Below are 25,830 nucleotides of genomic sequence, written 5' to 3' on the forward strand. Positions count from 1 at the left end.
AGCAAGTTGGGTGAGAGCATTCTGCCTCCCTCAAGGGCTGCTAAGCCCAATGCTGTGCTCAGAATCAGCCCTGTCCCCATCTTTCCTCCCACTGGGTCCAGGCACTGGGCTTCCAGGAGTGAGGCACTGGGGAGCACTACAGTTGGCAGCAGGGCATACAAAACCACCCTTTCCTCGGGCTTGCAATATCATCACAGCATAGCTGAGGTTGGAAGGGACCTCTAGGTCCCTCTGGCCCAAATTCTGCTCCTGCCAGGACACCAGGACAGTGTGCCCATGCACATGTCCACGGGGGAGATTCCACAGCCTCTGGGCAACCTGTGACAGTGCTCCATCACCCGCAGTAGTGCTTCTGCATTCAATGCTAACGCTGACTAACTTCACAAATTTATCACAGAAGAACACAAGAAACGCCTCCCTCACTCCCTAACACCAAGCTGAAGGCGCCCAGCGGGACCACGCGCTGCCACGCACTTTCCCACCCCCCTCACTCAGCACCGCCCCGGGCCGGCTCCGCGCAGTCGCCGTGCGGGCAGGGCGCGCCCCGCCGCCGGTGGGCTGGGCCGGGCCGGGCGGCAGCGGGGCTGCCAGCGCGGAGGCGGCGCGAAGAGGTGCCGGGTATGGCTCCGGCGGCGACGAGGGGGATCCCGGCGGTGGCTCCGTCGCTGGGCCCGACGGCCGTCTGGCTGGGGAACCGCTCCGATCTCGGTGGGTGAAACGTCGAGCCGGGACCCCTCTGCTTTCCCGGGTGTCTGCACCTTCCCCGCCGCTTCTCCCCGGGGGTCGTCCGCTCTCCGCGTCGGGAGCCGGCGGGGCAGCGGCCTCTCGGGGCCGGGCCGGGCCTGCGGCGGGCTGACGCGGCGCCGGGAGAGGGGTAGCCCCCTCTTCGCGCTGCCCACGCCCGACTCCTGCGCTGCCCGGGCCGAGCGGGCGGGAGGCGGCGGGGCCTCTGCCTGTCCCGGCTCGGGGCTCGCAGCCTCGCGGGGCGGCGCGGCTCTGCCCGCTGTGCCGGAGCGCGGAGCTCCGGGGCTGACGCGGCCCTTCGCGTCGAGACTGCTCCTGCTGCCGTGCGGCTGTTAGGACTGGAGTGACCGTGGGTTGGGTTGAAAGAGAGCTATGCAGTGAGCGGTACAAGTTCTCGTAACAGTTCTGTAGTTGCCTTTACTTTGAGCGGGAGTGGGTGAGTGACTCACAGAATGTAAATGATCGGAGGAACTGCTTCTACTTGGCTGTCTGGAGTGAGGCTAAACTTGGCTGTGTGTTTAGATTGAAGAAACTTGATTTGCTGTAACCCTTAAGTGCTCCAAGTGCTGCTCCCATACAGAGGAAATTACTTCTCAATGACAGTTTCTGTGTTTATACCTAATCCCAGGCGCTGTGATACTGGTAATCTCAAAGCCAAATGTCTCCTGCTGCCTGTGTTGTCTGAAGTGCAGACTGTCAAACGTAGACTTAGTGGTAGGCTCTCCTTGGTGCAGGTGGCTGCTCCTGGAACATCGCTGCTCGCTGTGTCTTTGGGTGCCTCGCACCGGCAGTGTGTTACGCCTGTGTGGCAGGGCATGGCTGAGGGCGTGCGGCTTGTGTGAGAGCACACAGGGGAAGCTGTTAGCATGGCTGTGATTACTAGCATGAAATTAGGCACAAAATGCTTTGACTCTTTCTATACTCCCTTTGTAAATCTGTAATTAGTGCTTGGCATTTGTCAGCTTGGTCAGAAAGGGTTGAGGTGTCCATTACCTGCTGTTTTGCTCTGAAAACAACAGGCGTGGAAGCCTTGTCATCTAACTCATTCCTTCTCTTCAGGAGAGCAGAAAGAAATAAGTACCAGTAGGCACAAGTGAGACCTGCAGAATGATGCTAAATGTATCGGCATTATCAGACTTTTTCTTCTCAAATTCAGCCAATCAGTTTCGCTGAATGAACAGCCAGCCTGGAGTTCAGATCCATGTTGACCACTAGTTGGCTTTGCAAGGCCCTAAGACTTTTTTCAGATGTTCCATGGCAGATGTAAGAGAGGAGAGGAACTGCAGATGTTCCTTCTCTTCTTGAGCCTGACCACGTTTTCCTCCTCCTTTGTGAAAAAATATTTCTTGAAAGATAAATGTGTATTTATCTTCTATAGCTTTTACTGTATATACTATCTGTGTATTTACTCTTCTGTAGTTGCTACTTCGGCGTATTGTTGCATGTTCCTCAATCTGTTGGGATGGCTGTGCAGTTTGCTACTGGCATCTTGAAGAGAATGCCCACGGGTGTTTTAGTAAGCTGCAGGATGGGTGTGCATAGGGTTGTAGGTACTCTTGAAATGTTTATACCCAGGTTTTTTTCACTGAACACTTTTCCAGAGGAGCGGTAAGGCCATGTGCTTCAGTCGGACTTGGTAACAATACCTGTGATTTCATCATGTGAGTCAGGTGCACTTTTGAAAGCGAACAGTTGCAAAGTGTAACAGGAAATGCAAAAGTTACCAAAAAAAAAAAAAAAAAAGCACTGTTTCTTTCTCCTTCCTCCTGAGGTTTGCCAAATACTTTGTTATATTATCACATAGAGGATACACTGGTTTTAGTTAAAATTTTTGGCTCCTTTTAACTAGTGTGAATGTTTGCACAGGACTGTTGATTTTATGTGTTTGGTAGCATTGCTTTAATGCTGCTGGCACTTGTAAATTTCCTAATGATATGGAATAGTCTTAAACATCTGATGTATCCAGGAGGGATTCTTTATTTTTCTTAAACAGCCAAATGGGTTAAGTGCACTTTGTTGATTGCATGGAATGCATACTTTATTTGAGAGCTGAAATTTGATGATAGGTGTTCCAACAGAAATGCAAAGCATTGTAATGCTGATTAGCAGCAAAGCATGAGATTCTGATCTGTGTTTTCTCAGTGTTGTCAGCTGCATCTTCTGTCATGCACAAGGAATGGACCGAGTCTTACTGCTGTACGTAGTGTGACTTATTCTTTTTTTTTCAGAAGGGCTGAGCAGCTGTTGATATTTTTGTGCTCATTTTTTCTTTTTTGTCTTTGAAGTGTTAATAATGCTAGATGCCTTCATGATGTGATTGCCCAGACAGACAGGGAAACTGATAAGATTAGGTTTAGTCTTCATCTGGGATTACATAAACCACAATGATTTTGAATTGCTGAGGGTTACATGCATTATATGCTCCTGCTATAGTTTGCTGTTAATAGGACCTGTCCATGCTTAGGAGGTAGCTCCTCTCCGAGCCCTTCCTGCCAGCTTTCAGGGAAGCCTTTGTACAATCTTTTGTGGACCTCTTGTTGAAACAGAGTTGATGTAGCATGTGACTGGGAGGGAATTCATCATGGCTGAGACCTAACTCTCAAAGTTCAGAGGAGAAGGCTCTCTTTCCAGAGCTGCTGCAGAATGCACCCTTGATGTCATTGTAAGTTTTGTGACAACTTCAGTAAGCCAAAGCGTCAGTTTATAATGTAAGCAGGCTCCAATTTGAGGTACTATGAAAGACTTGAGAGTTTATGGGTTTGAATGTGACGTTGGGTAGTGAAAATGCAGCTAGGTATTTTGTTAAGACAGGTAATCTCTGAGACTAGCTACGTATGTCTTGCTAGTAGTGTCAAGGAAGTAAAGCTAGTTAAAAGAATTTAGAGCTAGTAATGGGTGACAGCACTGGTACGGGCTGCCCAGAGGCTGTAGGGTCTCCTCCTTGGAGATCTTCAGAAACTGCCTGGCTGTGGGCCTGGGCACCTGCTCTGGTGTCCCTGCTGGAGCTCGGGCTGGGCCAGAGGGACCTGGAGGTCTCTGCCAGCCTCAGCCGTGCTGTGCTTCTATGAGCCATGTGGCTGATTCTTCTGTGCTCTTGTTTGAGATACGGCCGTTGACAAACCTAATGAAAGTTTTGAAGTTTGTTCCTAACAGCAGACCTTGAACAACCTCTCGGGCAATTGGCAGCACTGCTACTAGTCGTCATCTTCTTTTATCAAGTGGCTTCCTCTCTCTCATCAGACTTCCTGCTTATTTCACTTCTGTTTGTAGGTTCCGTTTGCTACAGGGTAGCTAAAAGTGAAGCAGAAGAAGTTGAATGTTCCTCTTAAATGATAGCTTTTTTTTTTCCGTTATTCAGTTCATGGGTATTCCCCAAAGTACCATTCCCTTTAACAATAGGTGAAACAAATGTTAGGCAACAGGTTGCCTTCACTTGCTCTTTCCTCTGGAAAACACCCCTTTTAACCTATTCCTTGTCACCTTTTCTATGGTTTCCTCTGGTCTCCTCTACAGCTACCACTTTAGTACTAAGACAGGGATGTAAACTTTGATTTAAAGCTCTTGTAACTATGATTCAGAGTGAAACACACATGCACAGTTTGGGCTTCTGCTGGAGGTAGGAAGCGTCATAGTTTGATGCAATGTAAGTATACAGTATATAACCTGGTCAGGTTGTGGTTGAACTCGATGATCTTGAAGGTCTTTCCCAACCTGAGCAATTCTATGATATGGTTCTATACTTCTGTCAGGGTCAGGAGAAGATGAAACACTAGCTATGGTGGCAGCTGCCATTCCCTTGAAAGGTGAGCTGAAGTGGGAATTGCCTGCTGATTTCTCTTCGTGGCATTGCCAGCTTATGTTGGCCTTTCTTTACACCTGTAAATTGTTTCTAGGGCCGCACAGTGAACTGAATGAGAAGTGGTCCAGGCATTAAATAAAGAAAACCTAGCAGAAAACAACCAAACAAGTCACTTTTTTTTGTTTAAATTATTCTGAAACTTGAGTGATTCCTCCTTTACCAGGGGTGAGTGAACTAGCGCATGAATAAACAGAGAACTGCTGAAGATAATGCTGCTACTGAGACATTTACAGCTGTGCTTTGCTTAGGTGTCTGAGCAGATCCTGCGTTTTAACTGAATGCTTCATTTGTCTTGTACTGCACTTAAATAGGTTGTGCATTGATCACACTTGATTTCTCTAACAATTCAGTTAACATCAAGGCCAATGATAGTTTGTTTCTGTATATTGAGATAGAAAGCTATATTTCATTTTCATGTCTTAAAGCAGGAAATATGATCATGCAACTTTTTGAGCTAAAGGATAAGGTAGTAAATATGTATATAGTTATTTATAGCAGATTGATTGCTAGAACAATCAAATTCATGACATAAACAAAGCTCTTTAAAAGGCATGCCATAAGAAATAAATGGCATGGGCTTAATAGGCAAAATCTGGCATAACAAAATAGGATTCTTTATCAGCAGAGCAGAGAGATGACATCATTGTTTATGGGCTTCTCGCTGTAGATTAAACAATACGATAACTGGCACGTGTTTGAAACAATCCATTAGATGTGTATGATACTTAAGTTTAGTATGGGAGTTTCAGAAAAATATAGACAGTGCATTATTTTAATGATGAATTTTACATTGCTTATGTAACAAATAAACAGATAAATTATTTTCTACAGAAAAGATTTCATTTTCCACCATCTGTGTTGTTCTTTAAGCAATATTAAATCTTTCTGGAGATTTTGCTTTGCTCTATGAAAACTTTGAGAATTGCCTATTTAGATATTTGCTGAAGGCAAAGCTTTGAGCTGAGTGGAGCTTCATCAGGGAAATCATAGTGATAATGCTAAATGAAATCTTTTCATGCTGCTAAATCCAGGTAATTCTGAAGCTTGGTATGAGCAAAGTCTATTAATGTGGCAGATAGATACCAAGGAAAGTATTGTTCTGACTCTTCATCTGCAAAGAAAGAAAACAGTATGTGAGGGCGACAGGCTGTTGCCCTTGCAGGATCTTTAGCTCTGCTTGGCAAATAGTTGTCTAGGAACAGCTAATCCTGCTCTAGGACAGCAGCATGACGTGGGATGGCCTTGCTGACGTGCTCTAGACTCTATTTTCTGTGAAACTGTAAAGGGGAAAAAGGCTTGCTACCGAGCAATACCTTTGTGTATGTGGTCCGCACCAGCCTCATTATTCACTGAGGACGTTGACTACAGTCTTCAAGATACTGTGGTCTTAGAATTTTTTTTTTTTTTGTGATTAAACATTAGACTGTAGAACATGAAGAGAAGACAGTGTTTAACTAGAATGTTAATAGATCTGGCTTAGCCATATAAAAATTGTAATTTGAGGAAGGATGATTTTTTTTTCCTTACTAGGCCAACTTTTTTTCCTCATATATTCTATTTCTTAAACGTTTTGCAATATATTCTTGTGCCATTGCTGAGACAGAAAGATAGAAGAACACTGTCTTTGTAATGTAGTAATAGTAGTAATGATTAGAACCAGTAAGAAAGAAAAGCTCTTGGCTGAGGCTGACTGTCTTTATATTTTACTTTTTAGTGAAGGGCAGAGAATACTTAAGATCAATGACTAAGACATACGTATTCTTAGGCAAACAAGGCTACACGAGATCTAAATTGGTAGCATGAATGTAACTCGTGATTTGTAGTTTAACCAGCATTTTAAATGTGCCAAGTATTGCTCCTAAATGTCTGTATTCAGAGCGCATCTTCGGGTAATTTTGGTATGTAGACTGATAGTCTGCGCAGGTGTATGAAAACATCTGGACAGGAAAAAGACCATAGCAAAATGATTTCTGTAAGTATTGGCTCAAGTCAAGGCCTCAATTTTTAAGTATTAAGTATTTTTAAGTATAAAAGTATTTTTTCCATTTAAAATTTTGTTTTCCTGCCTAATTTTAAAGCTTTTTAAATCCCGATCTAATTAGTGGACTAACCTGTATTGCTGAGCATTGAGTTGATATATCACGAGTTTTTTCAACTCCCTTCAGTCAGAAAAAATGTTTCAGTGTAGGCACATCTGTGGCACTTTTAAGGTGGTTTTAAGTGTTTTTTTTTTTTTTTTTTTTAGCTTGTATAGGCTGCATCTATCTTTTGAGAATTTTTCTAAACTGTCATAACCTTTGGCAGACCAGCTGATGGGGTTTTCTCATTGGTATATCAGGTGGCAGCCTGCGAGCAGAAGTACTCAGTGAAATCGTAAAACATACCATAGGTTTAAAAATAAACACAAAAAGAAAAGAAACCAGGCAAGTGGTTCCTTCCAAAACAGAATCAAATTTATTTCAGAACTATACTCAAGCACTACCAACATGAGAGAAGAGGAAACTTGTAAAGATGAGTTACTTGATTGCCTGGATAGAGCAGTCTGCAAACCAGAGCTAGTGTTGCTTCACTGAAGCAACTGCTTTAAAAAGCAAAGGGCATTTCTAGGGCATGTTTTTCTTAAACAATCTCAGTAACTGATCGAGGTTAAAACTATTTTCAGGGTTTTGGCCTGTTGGGAGCAGAGTCAATGGGGTAGCAGAGAACTGAGGAGGGAGGGACCTCATGAAGCATCTTTGCGTCTGGAGAAGCTGTGAGGAACCACAGCGTGGAGGGCTGGAAGCACTTGCTCTCTGGGTTTGAAGTAGGGGTTACCTGCCATGGTCTTGGAGGAAAGTCAGGAGGTGATTTCTTAGGGTAATGCTGCTTTTCTCACAAAGAGACATAGATAACATGAAGAGCAGGATTCATCTTGTGGCCCTTCTAAGCTGTCCTCCCATCTGTTAGTTATCTTGACTAGTAAGTTGGTGTTGATATCTTTGTAGTAGTGTACTGTGGTTTTCCCATTCATTCTTAAAAGAGATAGTATACATCAAAATCCAAAGCACCTGCCGATTTTCCTTAAATTAGCACTCTTCGTATTCTGATCTGTTAAGATCTGTTAATACCTCTCTGAGGTTGTGATGTATACTATTTCAGTTGGATTTCTTAGATCCTGAAACAACGCAGCCATCAAAATAGTATTTGTTGTAACGGCTTTTCTCCTTCCTGTAAGTTAATTGCCTGATGAAGTGGGGAACTTTGGATATGTTGAAAGCCAACAAGACCAAACGCATTTCATTTAAATGTATTAAAATGCAAATTAAAAATTCTTGCCAAACAAACTGTGAGCGGCTTTTTCAGTTATGTGATTCTGTTTAACCTTTCTTGTCTTTTACTTCCCTGTAATGTAAAACAATTGCAGTTTTTAAGTGTTAATTTGTTTACTTCTGTAGCTTAATTGTCCTGCCCAGGTACAAGTTAAAGCTACTGAAGGTTACATTACCTAGTAAGTTCTACACAGTTATCTGTAGTGTTGCTGGTCTTTCTTGAAAGAACTGAATTGCTTTCTTTTTTGGGTTTGTATGCAAGCTAGGTCATCTGGCTCTGTCCCAAGCAAACATCCTGAGGTTTTATTTTAACATTAGAGTTCATTCAGCCTCCAGAACTATTCAGATGTTTGTTTGCATTTCCTTTAGTTTTCTGCATTCCCACTGTTGCGTAGCAAATTGATCCAGATAAATATGTAATGCTTTTTTTATTATTTCTTTTACAGCTGGCACAGTAGAGGTGATTTTGGAGTAATGGTCTTTCTGCAGATTTCTGGAGACTCTTAAGTGTGGTTTTTGTTTTTTTTTTTCAAAGGGAGGAGTTAGATGGCTTTGGATATTTCTGTTGTGAAAGCTTCACTATCATGTGATTGGCTTTCTGATGAATCTTCATTCCTTCAACCCATTTAGTAGCAATGTTATGAATTACTGTGTCTGTTTTAATACAAGTAGGTAGAAAATATAAAGTATGTTCGCGTTTTACCCATCTTGTTTTGTTGCCATTCTTTCCTACTCTAAAAAGAATAGAAAGGCAGGAATATTTGTGCATGTTTGGAGGTTATTATGTAAATCTTTATTATGTGTAGTGTGTATACATAAACTTTAGAGACTCAGAAGGAATTCTGAGTATGCAGACATACTTCTGAGTTTAGCTGAACAGTTGGACTTAGTTGTATTCTTCTAATCCTGTTGCCAAGAAAAATTCAAGGATATTTCTTAAGTCTGATCCTTTTGTCAATGCTAAATCCTCTACTTTTGTATGAGGGAATAATCCACACTTTTTATCTATTTTGCATGAAGTTAGGACTTCAGGAACAGTATAGAGTTCCCCTCACTGATGAGAAGGAGCATTTGTGGTGTTTAGCTTTCTGTGAAATACACTGGCCCTCATGCTGAGATTGGAAGTCTTAAGGCTAGAATACCATTTGTTTTTGATTGATAATATGTAATTGTTTTATGCAGAGAAGATACTGACTGTTACAGGCATAAACTCTGTTTATTCCATTACGTAGGTGATGGACAGGCCTTGGCAAGCTATGATTTACCAACAACCACTGTGACAGCTGGCAATAATAACAAGCCTGAGCACCTAGAGTATATTGCCTTTGTATTGGTGCCTGTTTTCTTCATCATGGGTCTCTTGGGGATCCTCATCTGTCACGTCCTTAAGAAAAAAGGGTATCGTTGTACAACAGAGGCTGAAGAAGTAGAGGAAGAGGAAAAGCCTGATGAAAAAATAGGTAATCAACTTGTTTAAAAACGTATTTCTGCTTATTTCTATATACTGTGGCCAATATGGAGTTAACTTTTTGTTACACTTCTGTCATTTCTCTGTCTAGATTAAATATCATACAATATTAAGAGGAGTATTTTTATTACCGTTGTGTCTGTTGGTTTTTGGTCTTTGCCAGTCAAAACTTTGCCAGTCTCCCAACTTCCCACACGAGTCCTTTAGAGTAGTTGAAGAGCTCATGGAGGGATCCAAGTATCTGGCATATTTGTTTGTGACTGTTTGCTGGGGTCACCAGATCCCTTTCGTGCATTCCATGTGCTGCTGAGAACAAAGTATTGAACATCAGGGAGTGGTGAAAAGCTGCTGTTTAAAGCCTTAAGTCTAAGGTTTATGCTTAGCAACTTTAGTTTTATTTGTGTTGTGCTTTCTTATCTCCTCATTAAAAAACTGAGCCTTTGGGTTGACTGTCTGCATTCTCTTTTATGTAATGTGTGCTGCTTATATTTTTTTCCTTAAAGTACCTTTGTTCTATTTTTTTTTTGTTTGCACTCTTGTTTTGTGATTCCTTATTCACATCTTTCCCTGCTCTCTTTTTCACCTCAGATAAGAGTGTTATATGCAGCATTTGGCTAGGTAAATAGAAAAGCCTAGTCACTTGCAAATGCTTCGGGCCTCTTCCTTTCTCCCAATTAATTGATAGCATCTAAGCAGGTTCATAATAAGTGCAAATTACAGTGCCTCTGTGGTAACGGTAGAGTCATGCGCTGCAGTAATGATCAGTCATTGTGTTTGTAAGCAATCACTGCCCGGGGCATGTACTCAAGCAGTGTGTCTGTTTAATCAGCTGGTTCAAGGGAGGAGTAACAGAGCAAGGTGAGTGGCAGTGTGTAAGTTGCTTTGCAGAGTTGTAGGCATTGGGGTGAAGAAGATGAAAGGTGGAGTAAAGAGAGGAGGAAGCCCCTGATTTACTACTTAAAGACAAATCTAAGGCCTAACCTATCAAACTTGCCTCCATCGTGTGATTATTTATTTAGTTTTTCATTTTAAAGGTAGACCTCATGAGTATTAAGGAAGCTGTGGTTTTTAAAATAATTTTTTTCTCCCAGTCTTTTTGTTCTGAGATTATTCTGGGGAAACTTCCAGCATTGGTAATGAGTGCGGTCAGCTCCAGAAGTACTAAGTTTCTCTGTTAAATTCCTCGCTCCTCTCGTCATATAAGAAACCTATATATATAAAAATAAAAAAAAAAAAAAAGTTATATCCTTGCAGTTTTAAGATTAAATTGAATTCCTCTTATTCTAGAAGCTGATAATACCTATTTTAAAATATTAGCTTGAGATGGTTTGATTTGTTGTTTCTTTTTTCTTCCTAATGTTTAGGATTAGAAATACTGCTTTCTTTTATGTCTCCCCATCTAACTGGCTATAAATAGAATTTTGATGCATGTTCATGAAAATGTTGAACTTCTTCAAGCCTTAAAGAATGTTAGAGTTGATGTGTAGATTCCATAAACTTAAGTTTCTGTGCTTTCTTGAATAAGGACCAGAAAGCCTCGTTTTCTCTCCAAAGTGGCAATAGATCTTGTCATTTTATTTCTGTAATATCTGCTATTCTTTCTTTCTTTTATTTTTTTCTGGAGGTGGGGTGGTTTAGTGTAGTTTAATTTTTAAAATAACATTTTCTGTTTTGAAATGTCAAAATAATGACAAAATATTTATTTCATTGCACAGAAATGAATGAAACTGCACATGAGAATAGTGACACTGTAGGACAAATTATTAACTACATTATGAAAAATGAAGGTATAGTATGGTGATAAGTTACGAGCCTTTGTGGTGGTGTCTGATAAGTATATGTATATTTTTAAATATTCACTAGTATGGCATGTTCGTATGTTTTCGTTTAATAGCCTTTTTGTACATGTATTCTTTAAGATTGCCTACGAGAGGCAATAATTCCAAGCAAAGTGGAGAGTTTTTTTTGATTATCTGAAAATAATTTTGTTTAGTAAGTTTGGTTCATGCATTTCTCGATCTTCTGTTAACTGTTGGGGCATTTGATTTTTTTTTTTGGTTTAATATTTTTGCTTGTTTTTCAAAGAAAAGCTTAAGCTTGCTCCTTAATGGCAACATTTAAAGCATGTGAAATTCTAACATTTTGGCCATTGAACATTTTGTCTTGAAATGATTCCTGTGGTTGTTGTCTGATGTAAGATTTGTGCATAACTGAGAGAATAGAGTAGACTTGCACTGCCTTGGAAATTCAGGCATGATATCTTCATGTGCTGTCGGCACAAAGTAAGTGATAAAACGGCTACTATTAGGAAAGGTAAAACTTCATGTAAATGGCCTGAAGAGTGCTTGGTTAGTTCAGAACATTTTTACCAGTCAAAGCAACCTTTAGGAGACTGCATGTTTTTATAGTACAAGAACCTTTAGCTTGTTAATTTTACATTTGTATAAATTCGAGTTCTCCTAAGCATTGAGCTTGCTTTGAGTTATTTCAGAATGAAGCCTAAACCTCAGGAAAGGTTTCTTTTTGTTGCTGGTTTCTTCTTTTCCTTTAATGACTGCTAGGGCTTAGCGCTTCTGCATTTTTCATCACGGTTGGGATTATGTCCTTTTTTGGTGCTTTTTCTCTTGGATTGCTCTATAAGTATGAGGTGATGATACTCCTGTGATCAAATGGATGCTTTAAAAATTTTCAGTGATCTTGTATAGGAGTGTTGTGCAGGTGGCTGCTGTGTAGTTTGTACTGGAGCAAAGCTTCGAGTGCAATATGAGCAGTAATTTTAGTAGCTTATGTTAAGAAAACCCCATAGAATTATGTAAACTTTTTTTGCACAATTCTTTCTCATGCCTTTTTGGTAATATACATAATGCAGCCATCTTTCTTCTAGATGGAAGTTCTTTTAGCACCTTTACTTTTATTGTTTGTTTTTCTAAAGTTAGAGCTGTGCGTTTTTGAAGAATTGTGTTTATTCTCATTACAGCAAATGCTGATGTGTTAAAGGCCATGGTAGCAGATAGCAGTGTCTTTGAACCCGAAAGGTAATTGCTCAACTTTTTAATGTGTGTTTCCTGAGGCAACTAAAAATGTACCCTTTCAAAGGGTTTTATTTCCTGTGCACTTTTAAGACTACATCATTTCCTCGAGTTGTCAGCCAAGAGGATAATAGCTTGATTTCCTTGTTATGCCTATGAGTTCACTGCATTTTAGCGTAAGCCCTGTGATAGTATCTTGCTCTTCTGGTTATATGTTCTAGGCCTGTCAAAATGATTTATTGCTTTCTTGAGCTAAAGATTTACAGAGGCTGCAAATACTTGTTTACTTTAGGATGCAATTACTTCCAAGTTGGTTTAGTCCAAACTTGGTGATTTGAAAGAACAGAGGCAGTGCTTGTTTCATTTGTATGGATGCTAACTTGAAATCTCTTTCAATGTCTTCTTCTGTTTTACTCTTTTTTGCATTATAATTTTGGTAACATAAATTGGCTGGCCTACCTCTTGGACTGTTTTTCTACCGCACACCTATTTAAAACTTTACATAGAGAAAGTAGAACGGCCCTTAAATGGCAGACATACCATTTAATTAAACATGCTTATACCTGTATGTAAGTACATTTAAACTGCATCTATATTACTGTACTCTTCCTATGTAATCCTGTATTCCTATTCAAGGCAGAGAAAATGGTCATTCAAGTGATAAAGTAGGAGTGTATAGTTTTAGCAAAACAAATAATGTGCAACCGTTTATCTCCTACTTTAATGATGAGAGGCTTGGTTGTTGAAGAAACCCATTTCAAATTTAACAAAATGAACTCTTGAACATGGAGATTATTTTGGAACTATTTTTTCATGGTACACCAGAAATATTTGGTAGGATCTTGGTCTTGTGTAGGTATGTGTACAGAGTGGGGAAAAATGGGAAGGGACTATGGTCTTATGAGACTACCAAAAGATATGATGGTTTGTTCTTGCATTACTTCTGACAGATGTTCCTAAAGCTCTAGTAGCTTGAGTGCAAATCCCTTGCGCTTATCTGTATGTACAGTCCACTGTGGAATGCTTCCTAGTGATAGGAATAATCATGGCTAAGTTAAATCTACACTTCTGCTACTTAAAGTCATTACTTCTTGTCTTTACTTCAGGCATGTTAAATGGATTTTATTTCCTTTCTAAGTTTCTTTTATTTGTTTGAAGACCACTAAATGCCTCCCGACAATATATTTGTTCTGAAAATAAACATAAATAGCTCTAGTCTTTCCATGGCAATTTTTATTTCTTTGTTCTCCTTTGAAGTCCCTTTGGTATGTTAGAATTTTTCTTGAAATAACATTCCTAAAACTGGATGAAACATTCCAGCTAAGACATGATTAAAGCTTAATAATGTAACTTTATTAGGTTGTTATTTCCATGGTGAAATTTTATCCTTTTAAAGCAACAGCATCCTAATGATTTGTGTTCAGGTTGTGATTTTTAACTTCTTCTTCTGAAGAATGGGTGTCTGGCTAGCTGCCTCTGTCTTTTTAATGTTCATTTCTGCTTAAAGCAATGAAATTTGTGTTGTTCTTACTGTGATACATCGAGTATTTTTCATAAGATTTCTGTGTGTGTATCTTTCTAACACCCTTTCTTGTCATCCTCATTTCTTGGCTTGTCCTATACAGATACTTACTATATAGGTAACCCAAAATTCATGGATACTTCAGATATTTTTCTCTTCCATTACTTAAAGAACTGTTTAAAACACTGAACATGATCAGGACCAGAATAACTGCACTGAAAATGTCCTTTCAGTTTTACAGTAATCTCCTGATAAATAACTTTCTGGTATGTCCCTTTTCAGGAGAGTGTTCTGCCTTAAGTTGTAGTCATTTCACCTGTAATGCACTGAACTCTATCTTGCTTTATGAGAATATGTTGCAAGACAGTGTAGTAATGCTGAAGTCCAAAAAAGTCTTTGCTTTTTGTCTGTCCTGTCTGCTTTTCTGCTTTAGAAGAAATGAAGACTAACTTTATGGGTTATTCTCAATAGGTGCATTTTGTAATGCTTTTTCTTTTTTTATGGGTCCTTGAAAAAGCAGCTTCTGAAGCTGAATGATATGTTAATCGCCCTTCATGACAGACATTCAGTTTTACCTCAGCGCAGTGTTGTGACTATGTCTTTCTGTGAGTTCTTAAAAATACTGGAACAAGTCCATTTAAACTATTTTTTTCTTAATTTTAACTTGATTTTTTAATTTCCTTGTATTTTCTGTCAGTTATGTTAACCATGTGATTGCAGATCCGTTCCTTCATGGAAGTGATTTTTGAACTGTGAAAATATGGTATTAGAGGGAACGTTAATTCATGTATCCTCACAAATAAACTGTCTCTCAGAAAAGTGGTTATTCATTAGATGCAACTGAAGGCTATACTTTACTCTTTATTTTCCTTTTAAGAAACACGATTTAATAGCATACTCTGCATTTCCTTTATACTTCCTCTAGCCCTTTGTCTCCTAACTCTCCTGGGAGTCCAACGAGTCCAGGGTCTCCTTTGTCGCCTGGTGCTGCTCCACTTAAACACAACTGCAAAGGCCATCACTTACATACTGTTGGAGGAGTAATAGAAAAGGATGTTTGTTCTCGCTGTAGCCACAAACGATGGCATCATATAAAGCCAGCTCACAAGTCCAAAGAGCACAGAAGAAGTCGCCTTGGAGAGGTTACAGTACTTTCTGTGGGAAGGTAAGATTTGATGCCACTTCATTGTATCCTTTTCTTAGAGACACTACAGTAGCCCACATGGGATCAGCTACTCATTGATTTTACTCTATTTATAAATTTGGGGTTTAATTTTTTTTTTTAAATCCCATTACTAGTAAACTAAATTTATTTCTGGAGGAAGCGAACAAGACTGTTCTAGAACCCTGTGAATGAGTAGGCATCCACTGTGGCTGTAGTTCTGTTGTTCTGTTGACACAGTCTAGAAAGTAATAAGGATTGCATGTGAATAAGTTCCTTTTTCTTCATTTGTTATTTCTTGATTACGTGTGAGGTATATAAGTAACTTCATTATGTTTCCAGTTATTTTTAATTCCCGTCTTACATAGTAGTTGTCTTAGAAAAATTACTGGTCTAGTAGAATAGAATCTGTGGCTTGTTTTAAAAACCAAGTGTCTGACAAAGTGTGATTCAGTGGCAATGAATGTTTAAGGTCTGCATGGGTAATAAAAAGGAAGATGGCTCTGGAATGAACATGAGTCTGTGTGGGTGTGTGCTCTAGCTTCATGGTCTTGGGATTTCCCTGTCTAAAAATGCATGCATCCATACCCTGGCTACATAGAATGATCTAGGTAGTATCTAGGGACATGCAACTGAATCTCTCTTTTGGCCATCTCAGGTTTAGAGTCACAAAAGTGGAGCACAAATCTAATTCCAAAGAACGAAAAAGCTTGATGTCTGTTACTGGGGTGGAGGGCCTCAATGGTGACATGCCTGCCATGCCTGTGAAACAAGAAGCAAAAGAAGCACCTGCCACACCTGTGAAAGAAGGGACGCAAGAGAGGAGAAGCTCAGAGTGAACTGCAGGTATGGCCCTGGGAACTAATGAAAGTGATATGCTGGGAAACAGATGGAGGGAACTAGAAGGGAGAAAAAAGGTTGTAAATGTATCTGTTCTTTGTGAAAACTCATCAGGCAATTCTAAAAGTTTCTGTAAAAGTCTGTGAAAATTTTATTTGATCATTCAGTTAATGATAAATTGGTAAAGCCTAAAATATTCTGAGTTTTCACCTAATTTTTATTTAGACTTTAAAATTTGAACAGATGTAGAAATAAAAGCTGCTTTGTGAATGTGGCACCGTTAGTCTGAGAAGTAGAAATCTGCTCATAATTTTTCACAGTAAATGGACAGTTCAGATCTTAGCAGCAATGTGCTGGTTTCCCAAAAGAAGCAAATACTGCCGACTGCTTAATCACTGGAATAATTGCAGTGCTTCTTCATTGTTCTCACTGATACTGCATGTCAGCTGTCTGCTTACTAGATAATTCTCTCTGATAGATCAGTGAAGCTTTGGCTAATAAGAATGAAGATGCATAAAAATGCTCATATCACAGTGATCTGTGGTAGGTTATTAAACCAGGAGGATGGGGGTTCTCTTGAGGCATTAAAATTTAGTAAATTGCTTGATAGCCCATTAAGCATGTTGAAAATACCTGCCATATTTTGGAATGCACACTGGGGAGGGAGGGGAGACTAGTGGGGGGAAACTAGGATGTAGAAATTGAGAATGAAGGGGAAAACATGTAACTCATCATCAGTTGGAGGTAAACTGTTTTACAAGGCAAAGACAATTTTACACAGCTGTGACACAGGGGATGAGAGGTTCTCCCTTGGAAGATGGGAGTTCCAGCATAATGAAATAAAGGGCACTAGACTTGAAGGAAGTGAACAAGTGACAGAACAAGTACAGTGACAAAGTCTTTCTATAAAAGAAGATAAAATGGTGTGTCAGCTCAGCCCAGTTTCAAACGGTTGGTAACCTCAAATATAAGAAGGAAGCACAGAAGTGAAAACTGAGTATGTTTAAAAAACAAAACCCAACATTCTGTAATTCCACCAATTTAAAAAGGAAGACAAATTGTAGGGTTGGCTTGCTATATAGTGGATTACTTCCTCCTAACCTTTACTGTCAGCATAGAGATAAATGAGTGTTAAACTAAGAAGAGTGTAATTATCAGGATGCTGTATCTCACAAGTATTTTTTATTTTTAACTGAATGAAATAGGAAGTAACCTCTTCCCTCGCTAGCAGTGTCAGTGTTTTCATGTCCAGCTGGATTGGGCATGAAGGTCTGTGATCTTTCTTTCCAGTATTTCCAGTGGGAGATCAGACTGTTAATAATACGTTCTTTGACTTATGAGAAGATAATTTGCCTTCTAGCATGAAAAATAGCAAGAGAGGGGCATATATGAAAAAAGTTCATTCCTGTAAACTAGTGATTTGAAAAGTTTGTTTTCATCATCTGGAAATGCTTTATATTTGTTTTGTAATTTGTCCTTTATCTCCTGAATTAATGAAAGCTGTTCCTTGTAACCACCTAAAAATTGTTCCTTGAGTTTGAACTATTACTGCTTTAATCTAAAAATAAGCTGCTCTCTAGAGAGAGAATAGTATAGCTAAAAAAAAAAGAAAGTGTAAGTGTCCATCTATGGCATTTTTTTTATTGCAGAACTTCCCTTAGGATTTAAGATACTGCCCTTTTTGAAAACAAATATTCTAATGGCAGAGAAATGACTCAGGGAATCACTTGTAATGGCCTCTCCAGTCCAACAAAACTATTTTCTAAACTTGGGAAACTAGCCAGGCCTGTTTGCTCTGTGTTATGAGGGGGAAGAAAAAAAAAATAGGCAAAAAACCCCAGCTTTTGCCGGAAAGCTTAACATTCTGTTCTCTAGCGTAATTCTAGATCCATTTTTTGTCCACTGCCATGAAAAGCTGTTTGTAAGTAAGCAGATACTAGTTAGACTTCTGTTTCAATTCCTTGTTTCAGACTTCTAATAAATTATTATAGCTTAATTTACTGACATTGAATGGATAAGCAATATTTAGGACTTCTGTGCCTGTAGCCAATAAATGTATGATTAAAAAGCATATTGTTTTAGAGAACTTGGTTCAGATCTTCAGATGTAGAGGAAGAAGGGAGGCACAAATATGCAAATAAGTGCTGCCAGAAAAAGGTTTGTTCCAGCTTCTTGGAGGCCTAGATTTGTGCTTTAAACAGCTGTAACTGAGAGTTCTGTATAAGATGAAATCTTTGAGTTGAGCAGTATCTTCATGCTACTGATTGCTTGTGCTCACTGGTACTCTTGAGTTCAGTTTTTCTTTCCCTAAACTGGCGTATTCTTAGTATTTTCTTGAAATGAGCTCTGCAGTGTTTCAGCTTATCCTTCCATTTTGCTGCCTGCATCTTTTATGGTTAGCATGTCTTGTCTCTATCTCTGAGGTCCATCATCTTGAGCAGATTCCATTTCATCATTTCAGTTTACTTGAAATATTTTTAGTGGCATATGAAAAAGGAGTAAGTATGTAGCAGATACTTAAGGTCAAGTGTTTGAGTTGAGCTCTTGGAGTTCTGTGGCAAGCTACTAGGAAAACAAAAGCTTGAATTACTGCCATGCTGCAGCTTTGTAACGTTTGCCACTTCTGGTATCCCTTTCTAAGTTGTATGCGCTTTACACTGTGATGTGATTTTTTGGTTTGCTGGTGGGTTTTGTCCATCCTTTTCATGATTACCAGCTGAATTTTTAGCTGTTCTCATTTCTCATTCTAAAACTTGTAATGCATAACCACTGCCCTAAGTAATTCAGGCATTTTTTCCTTTTCAGAACATCTGTTTTTAATTTACATTCTCATTCTGTAACTAATTTTTCTACTGGACTTATCTCTGAAATTACTTTCTTCTTTTGCAGGTGGAACTTCTGAAAGAAGTTTGTCAACTAGCACTTTGGAGAAAACAGAAAACTCCCAGGAGATGTGTTCTATTTAAGGGAATGTATTTATGGCACTGTAGCATTTTACAAGTTTTGTGATGGCATCCGTGCAAGGTTAAATACTTCCTGATTTTTACTGGTGAAAAAACATTAAGATATAGACATACATACTTTTGAGCTGTGTGGACCTCATACCAAATGTTGGGCTTCATCTTCAAAAGAAAAAATACACAGAAGTTTTTGGACAGTAAAAAGCCTTAACGGGTAATTTTTTTTTCTTTGTACTTAGACAAGTATTTTCTTTTAGTGAGCTCAATATTACAAAAAATCTGATTGCTCTGTGGATAAACTGTGTTCACCCCTCTAGTCCATCTGTATTTTTTTCCTTTGTTCTTCCCTTCCGGAGCTGACAAGTACTCATTGAAGATGAAAGTCAGGCTACAGAGGATGAAAATACTCTTTTAATGTAACTTTTAGTAGGCAAGCGAAACACACAAGGAAATAAACATTTTCAGTCAAATCTGCATGTGTGCAGACATGCAGAAGTACGTAAGCCTTCTGACTCTGTGAAGGGTAATTCACAGTACAGCGTGGCTTAGCTATACACAGATGTTAAGTGATACCATTGTCTTTATCCCCATTACCTTAATAACTATTTAACATTAGGCTAAAGTGTGTCGTCTTCTGTGCGCTTGGTTGAGCTTTTGGAAAGGTCACTTTCATCAAGGCCGTTTGTTCTCCAGTTTTCTTGTAACTACTTAGTCATATTTGCAGATTGCCTAATAGCTTTGCCTTTCTCTGTTTTTTTTACCCACAGGTTCCTTATTAAGCTAAGGCAATGTATTTGAACCATTAGATAAGGATATGGAATATTTGACATTAAAAATTTATGCAGTATGTACTAAAGTACTTCAGAGTGGCTCCAGAGGGTAGCAGTTCTCACTGGCACTAAAATCTTAAGCCATTGTTTCACTGCCTTAATCTTTTGAGTGTGATCTACTGCTAAAAATACCAGTGATGGTTCTGTGATGTTATTTTTGTGTCTGCTTATTATGACCTTTACTATCTTATTGTTTTATTTTGGTGGGGGAGGGAACCTTTGCAATACTTCAGCAAATTTTACTGTGTGAAAGAAACTGAAAAATAACATTTTCTCCAAGTGCCTAAGAATATAAGCTGTAGGGTAATACAACTTAGTAGAGATTATGCTATATTCTGAGAACTATAAAGTAATTTAATCATATTTATGAACTCTGAAAATCAGTGCTTGTTTTGAAATTGATTTGTTTTAAATTGCTTTCGATCCTTTTTGTCCAAGTGCTCTGGACTGTGTTTCTCTTTCAGATCTGAGAATCTTCTTCGGCTTATGTAGTGTTAACAATCAATGTGTACAAATATTAAAAATTAATATTTTTTTACCATATTAGATACTCCCACATCTTGTCAGAGAACTGTGAGTTTATTTGATGGTTGCTGGGAAGCATGTGCTGTGATTGCCTTCCTTTGTCTTGTATCAATTAGATATCGATAGATCTAGTTATAGAATGGCTTGGGTTAGAAAGGATCTTAAAGATCATCTAGTTCTGCCCCCCTGCCATGGGCAGGTTTACTGCTTGCTAGGTCTGGACGCTTCTTAAAGGCACTGTATTTGGTAGGGAGGAACAACAACAACAAAACAACAACAAAACAACAAACCCAACCAAGCTCCTGAAAAGAAATGATGGTTTATTGTGCCTTTTAAAATTGATATTTTTAGAGAGAACTGCTCATTTATGAGTACCTAAAATAACTCTGACCAGGACTGGTACTTGATTGTTTAGCATCCTTGCTGTCATAAATTTAAATCCGGTTTATAAAATCTCTTTGATATTTAACATAACTATGAAGTTCACCTTATAGGCATACATTTGATAGGTTCTTAATTTTTTTCCTTCTTCAAACTTCACTTGATTTCAATAAAAAGCTATTTATTCTAGAAGAGTTTAATTAGCGTTTGTTATAGTAGTTAGCTTTCAATTTCCAAGAGATTGAGAGCTATGAGTATAAAATGTTATTGGAAAAAGGGAGTATTGGGCAAAGCCAAGCAGTTTTAAACAGTTTTCAGAAAGGAGATGCACAGTTACAGACTGTCTCAAAAGCTTTAAAAAAAAAAAGTTTTAAATTTGATAGTATTGTGTTTTAATATATGCCGGGCTACTATTGCAAGGTAACATACTGAAAGGATTCAAAAGAAGCTTAAACAAAAATATCCTATTTTTTTACTTAACTTAAAAGTACTTCCTATTTTGATTCCATTTTAAATATGTAGAATAAAATTAAAATGTGTTGGATATGTAAAACATTGTTTGCCTGTATAACTTACTGACATAAGGTATTGTAAGACCTGGTATGTGCAAGAACTGAATTTGTACATTGCTTCTTCAATAAGAAGATTTAGAAGTGGCGCCTGTTTTTACTGCCTTTAACACTACACTTTGCTGTTTTGTAGTGATATGGACATTGCCATATTAGTCAGCCTTTCTTAAATTTGCATATCAGATGTATTTTTAACAAAGTAGTTTATATACAACTTTTGTACTACCAAGCAGAAAATAAAACCTTGATTCTTAAACTCACTTGTGATTTCTTTAAGCCCGCATCCATTGTGTGGAACTTAACTGTTACACATTCTGAGCTTCTAATGTGTAATGTAAACTCTTTGCTCTGTGAGTTTTCCTTTGTGGAGATAATGAGAAGGTAAGGCTGTTGTGTGATGTTCTTCAGTTCTATTTTCTTGAGAAAGGACAATGACAAATAATACACTTGATCTGTATTTTAACTTGGGAAGAAGAAAATATAAGCTTTAATCTAAGCTGGTATCTGGCTGAAGACCTTTTGCCTTTAAAGCATCAGGGCTTTTAACTTTTTATTGTATGTGCTGTTGAGCTTCTTAAAAAATATGCAACATTCTCATTATTCTCAATTGTTTTTTGTAAGGTATGGAAAGAAAAAAATACAAATGGCAGGAAGCTTTTTGCAGTTGTTTCCTCCGTGTCTCTCAGTGATATTACAAAGCTTAATTTGTTACATTATGTTCTCACAGATGACTGCAGTCTGCAAATGGCATTACAATGAGTTTTGCTGTATGAATAGGTGAAGGAAGCTCAAAGCAAGATGTTGTGGCTAGCTGGATGTAATTATCAGTGTATCATCTTGTTTGCAGTTCTTCAGTTCTTTATTTCAGTGTTTCCTAGCTGCATCACACAAGGTCTGTTTTGAGATCTGGGTCTGTTGAGTTTTAGAAGTTTATATGCAGCTGTGGTTTACAGTGAGAACTAGGTGGGGGGGGGGGGAAAGACAGAAAAACATTCTTCCTGGCCTCTGTTTTCTCAGAGAATTGAGACAGCCTGTTAGAAAATTAATGGAATTTGAGCACACACTCTGATTCTCATTTCCAGACATTTTCTTTTCCTTTTCATCTATATAACAATATAACCATAGTGTAATATTCTGTACATCTTGTTTTTCCCTTTGTGTGTTTTCCATGCTCACCTCCTTGACATTTCTTCTGCTTGCAATAACAATTTCAGGTTATATTTAATTGAAAACTGAATGCAAATATAACCATGTCATCAAACTTTGAAAAGATAATGATTGCAGTTGTGCAGTACATATACTTTTATTAGCTATGTGCATGTGTTGAATAAAAAAGGATTTCTGTTTTGAAGTTTGAGACGTTACAATTGAGCTGGCATAGATCAGTCCTCAAAAGAAATGTGAATTTTATTTTCCCAGAAGGAAACTGTTATTTCCCCCCAACACGGTGCTTTATTTTATTACATGAGGCATTATGCCAAAACTCCTCAGCCTACCTCATGCTGTAGCAAAACAGATGAGGGAGCTACTTCTGTTTAATGATATGTGATTTTATTGGTAAAGAGCACATGTGCAACATAACCGTGTGAAACACGGTAAGCATGAAAGAGCTTCTCTCATTTCTGATTCTCTGTCACCAACACTCAGTTGAAAAGCATGCTGTGGTGTACCTGGTGGCTCTTCGCTCTTTTCTTTCTGAATTCTTTCCTTGTTATTCACAAGTACAGAAACTCTGACAAAACTGGAACTTCATATGATTTGTGTACTGACAAGTGTTTGTGTCATATGCAGCTGACATCATTTTAAAAAGAAAAAACTGCCAAAGTGTCTTCCAGCTTGTTTCAAGTGTATGGGCAGTTGTTGCATCTGTGCACTTTCTGTAGAAGTTAACCCAGGCTGTTCCCATTCTGCTGATGAATGCGTGGGCTCCCCTAGGCCTGCTGGGAGATGGGGCTAGCTGCCTGCTGTGCTCATGCTGGCAGACACAGAAGGGGGAGGTGGGTGCATGCTGTGTGTTAGGAAAAGGGTGTCAGAAAGGGTGGTTCTCCCCTCTGGTAAACTGAGCTTGTACCTGCATGCTGATACAAAATGATGTGGGAAGCAGTTTATTCTAGTGTGATATTGCTGATGCCTCTTGGGATGGAATGTGAGCATCTGCTTCTTCTAAGGAGTTAAATTTCCTGGATGTTTACTGGATGTTGAATGCTGCCACCTGTGCCCTGCAGGTGGCTCACAGTGCTAATCAGCCTGTACCCATCTAAGCACTGTTCCTGAGCACTTCCAAGCAGTTCGATCCTTCTCCTTGCTGGGTATGTAGTACTACTGCTGATGAACAAACAGCGAAATCTAAGTGCAGATCCTTCGTTATCTAATGAACAATGCGCGTGGCTTGACTAGGTATAAATGGGCTTTGATTTTCCTACAGTTTTGTGAAGTCCTGTGTTTGACTGGGACTTTTTTTGAGGAAAGTTTCAAGTTAGGCCCAAAGTACTGGCTCTCTTCTAGAGATGCACCTTCCATCTGTTTCTTTTTTTTTTTTTTTTCCTCTAGTTGTGGAGCACATATGATAAGGTACTACTGCTCTGTTTCCTACTGCAGTCTGACATTACCTCATGCTCTGGGTGAGCTGTTTCTTCCCCCTGCTGCCTACAAGTCCCACCTGTGACACAGCACGCTTGATTTCAACTGCCATTCTGCAGAGCTGCAAGGCTCTCAGGTGGTGTAAGGACTGTGTTAGGTCATCTGGTGAAGAAAAGTTAGTTAAAGAATGCACCAGGCTGGAGCAAGGAGGGAAAGCTGAGTGGTGTGGGATGGGAGGAGCCCCTTCTGGCTCTCAGAGAAAGCAAGAGGGGAGAGAGCCCAGGCCTGCAGAGCTGGAAGATGGTGCGAGCCTGTGAGGAGACATAAAGGAAAGGTGTGAGAACTGCAGAGTGAGCGACTTTGGGGCTGTTTTGGAGCAGAGCGTGGACTGCTGTGTTTTGCTGTGAATTTGGGTTTCCTGTGCTGGGCCTTAGTCCAGGGCAGATAGGTGCTTGTTTGTGGGCAATGCTGGGCTGCCTGTCTCTGGGAACACAGCCAAGCCTGCTTTGCCTTAGTCTCTGACGTCCGCAGGGTAGGACTGTCGTATCTTAACAGAAATGGCTCTTTTAAAATTATACCTCTGCAACTCCTCGTGCCATAAGCTTGCAATGGCATGAAGATTTGCTGCAGCACAGTCCTGTTCCACAGAGCCACACTAGCAAAGGGATTTTTCTGTCAGTGTAATCACTCACTTTACACAGGTAAGCCCTCTGATTTTCTCCCCTGCTTCCCTTGTTACTGTACTTTTCCTTGCCTGAGAACAGGCAAGGGCAGTACCAGTTTGAGAGAGGCTTGTCTTGCTGTCCTAAAAAAAAATAAAATCAAACATGTAACCATCTAAATGTTTACAGGGGCTTCAGATGCCTTCAGGGCTTCTGGTTGACAAAAAGTGCATGGGGAACCTCTGGTATAAGGAGTCCATGTGTGATCAGTCATTCAGTGATCATTTCTTTGTTGTTTTAAATATGTGGTACTCTTGGTCCCTCTGCTCAGTGTGGATACATTGCTGTATACCCAGCGAGGCACCCGGGTAAGGTGGTATGGTGTTTGCATGGAATAAGATAATGTTTTGAAATTATCTTAAAGGAATGGTGGATAGTTAACTACTGGCCTTTTAGCATCCTGATTGCAGTCGTAATAACGATGCCTGAAAAGCAGCAATTTTAGGAGGATGTTTAAATACCCATCCCATATTGCAGTTTCTATTTTTCAAGGTCTACTAGGTGTGTGGGTGTACAGAGGGACACGTGCAGGAACGTGATGGTTTGTGCGACCTGCGAGTTTGGTGTAGAGCAGCTGGAATATATTTTTGGCAGCAGAGGGAGCTATTGACGCTTTTATTGATTATTCAAGAAAACTTTCTTGGAGCGTGCGCTTAAGTGTTTTAAAAGCAACAAAAAGCTCCAGTTTAATCAGTACCTCACCGTTTCATAGCAATTGCATTTCTCTACCCCGGGGCTGGGCGGCGGGGTCCCCCGTTCCCCACAGCCCGCAGGGCGAGGTGCTGGGGCGGGGGCTGCCCCGTTCCTGCCCTGTCCCCATCCCGTCCCTCGGGGGGGGAAGACGAGCCGAGCCCCACCGCTGTGCCCCTCCCGGAGCCGGGAAGTGGCTGTTGCAATTACTGAGAGGAACGACGCAAACCTCTCCCCAAGCCAAATTTTTAATCAGAGCAATGAGAGGGAACAGGACATGTGTGGCTCACGTCAAAACAATAGCGGTGTGCATCAGCTACTAATTAACACAAATGCATGACTCTGGAAAAGCAATTCGCAATTAGGGCGGAATATATGTATTTATTTTTATTTTGATTAATCTTGGTGGTTTTCTTTTTTGAAGCTGTTTTACTAGATGAGTTTCATACGCGAGTTTCAATAAACAGGAGATTAATCACTAGAAATTAACAATAACCAAAATGAGACGGCGTCATTGTTCTGGCAAAGTGCACCGAATGCTTCATACATTAACCTTTGTGCCATTTATATCTACCGCACTGAAATTCATTGGGTTAACAGTCTGTAATGTTTCCTCCATCCCGGAGACGGATTCTGGGAGG

At 39.6% G+C, this 25,830-nt stretch overlaps 1 protein-coding gene across 1 annotated transcript; it reads left to right on the forward strand.

The window, feature by feature from the left end:
• Nucleotides 537–21,457, forward strand: RELL1 (RELT like 1). The gene is made up of 7 exons (XM_021395858.1): nt 537–708; nt 9,144–9,371; nt 11,095–11,166; nt 12,357–12,414; nt 14,856–15,095; nt 15,751–15,938; nt 18,822–21,457. The coding sequence occupies exons 1-6, from the start codon at nt 621–623 to the stop codon at nt 15,929–15,931; spliced, it is 867 nt and encodes a 288-aa protein (XP_021251533.1). The 5' UTR covers nt 537–620; the 3' UTR covers nt 15,932–15,938; nt 18,822–21,457.

The sequence above is a fragment of the Numida meleagris genome, chromosome 4 (genome assembly GCF_002078875.1).
Source record: "Numida meleagris isolate 19003 breed g44 Domestic line chromosome 4, NumMel1.0, whole genome shotgun sequence".
NCBI lineage: Eukaryota > Metazoa > Chordata > Aves > Galliformes > Numididae > Numida > Numida meleagris.

Excerpts from the sequence above, each read along its gene's own strand:
- RELL1 (XM_021395858.1), top strand. The coding sequence starts at position 621 with ATGGCTCCGGCGGCGACGAGGGGGATCCCGGCGGTGGCTCCGTCGCTG. Across the intron at positions 709-9,143 it reads GGGGAACCGCTCCGATCTCG|GTGATGGACAGGCCTTGGCA; the intron begins GTGGGTGAAACG and ends TCCATTACGTAG. Across the intron at positions 11,167-12,356 it reads CTACATTATGAAAAATGAAG|CAAATGCTGATGTGTTAAAG; the intron begins GTATAGTATGGT and ends TTCTCATTACAG.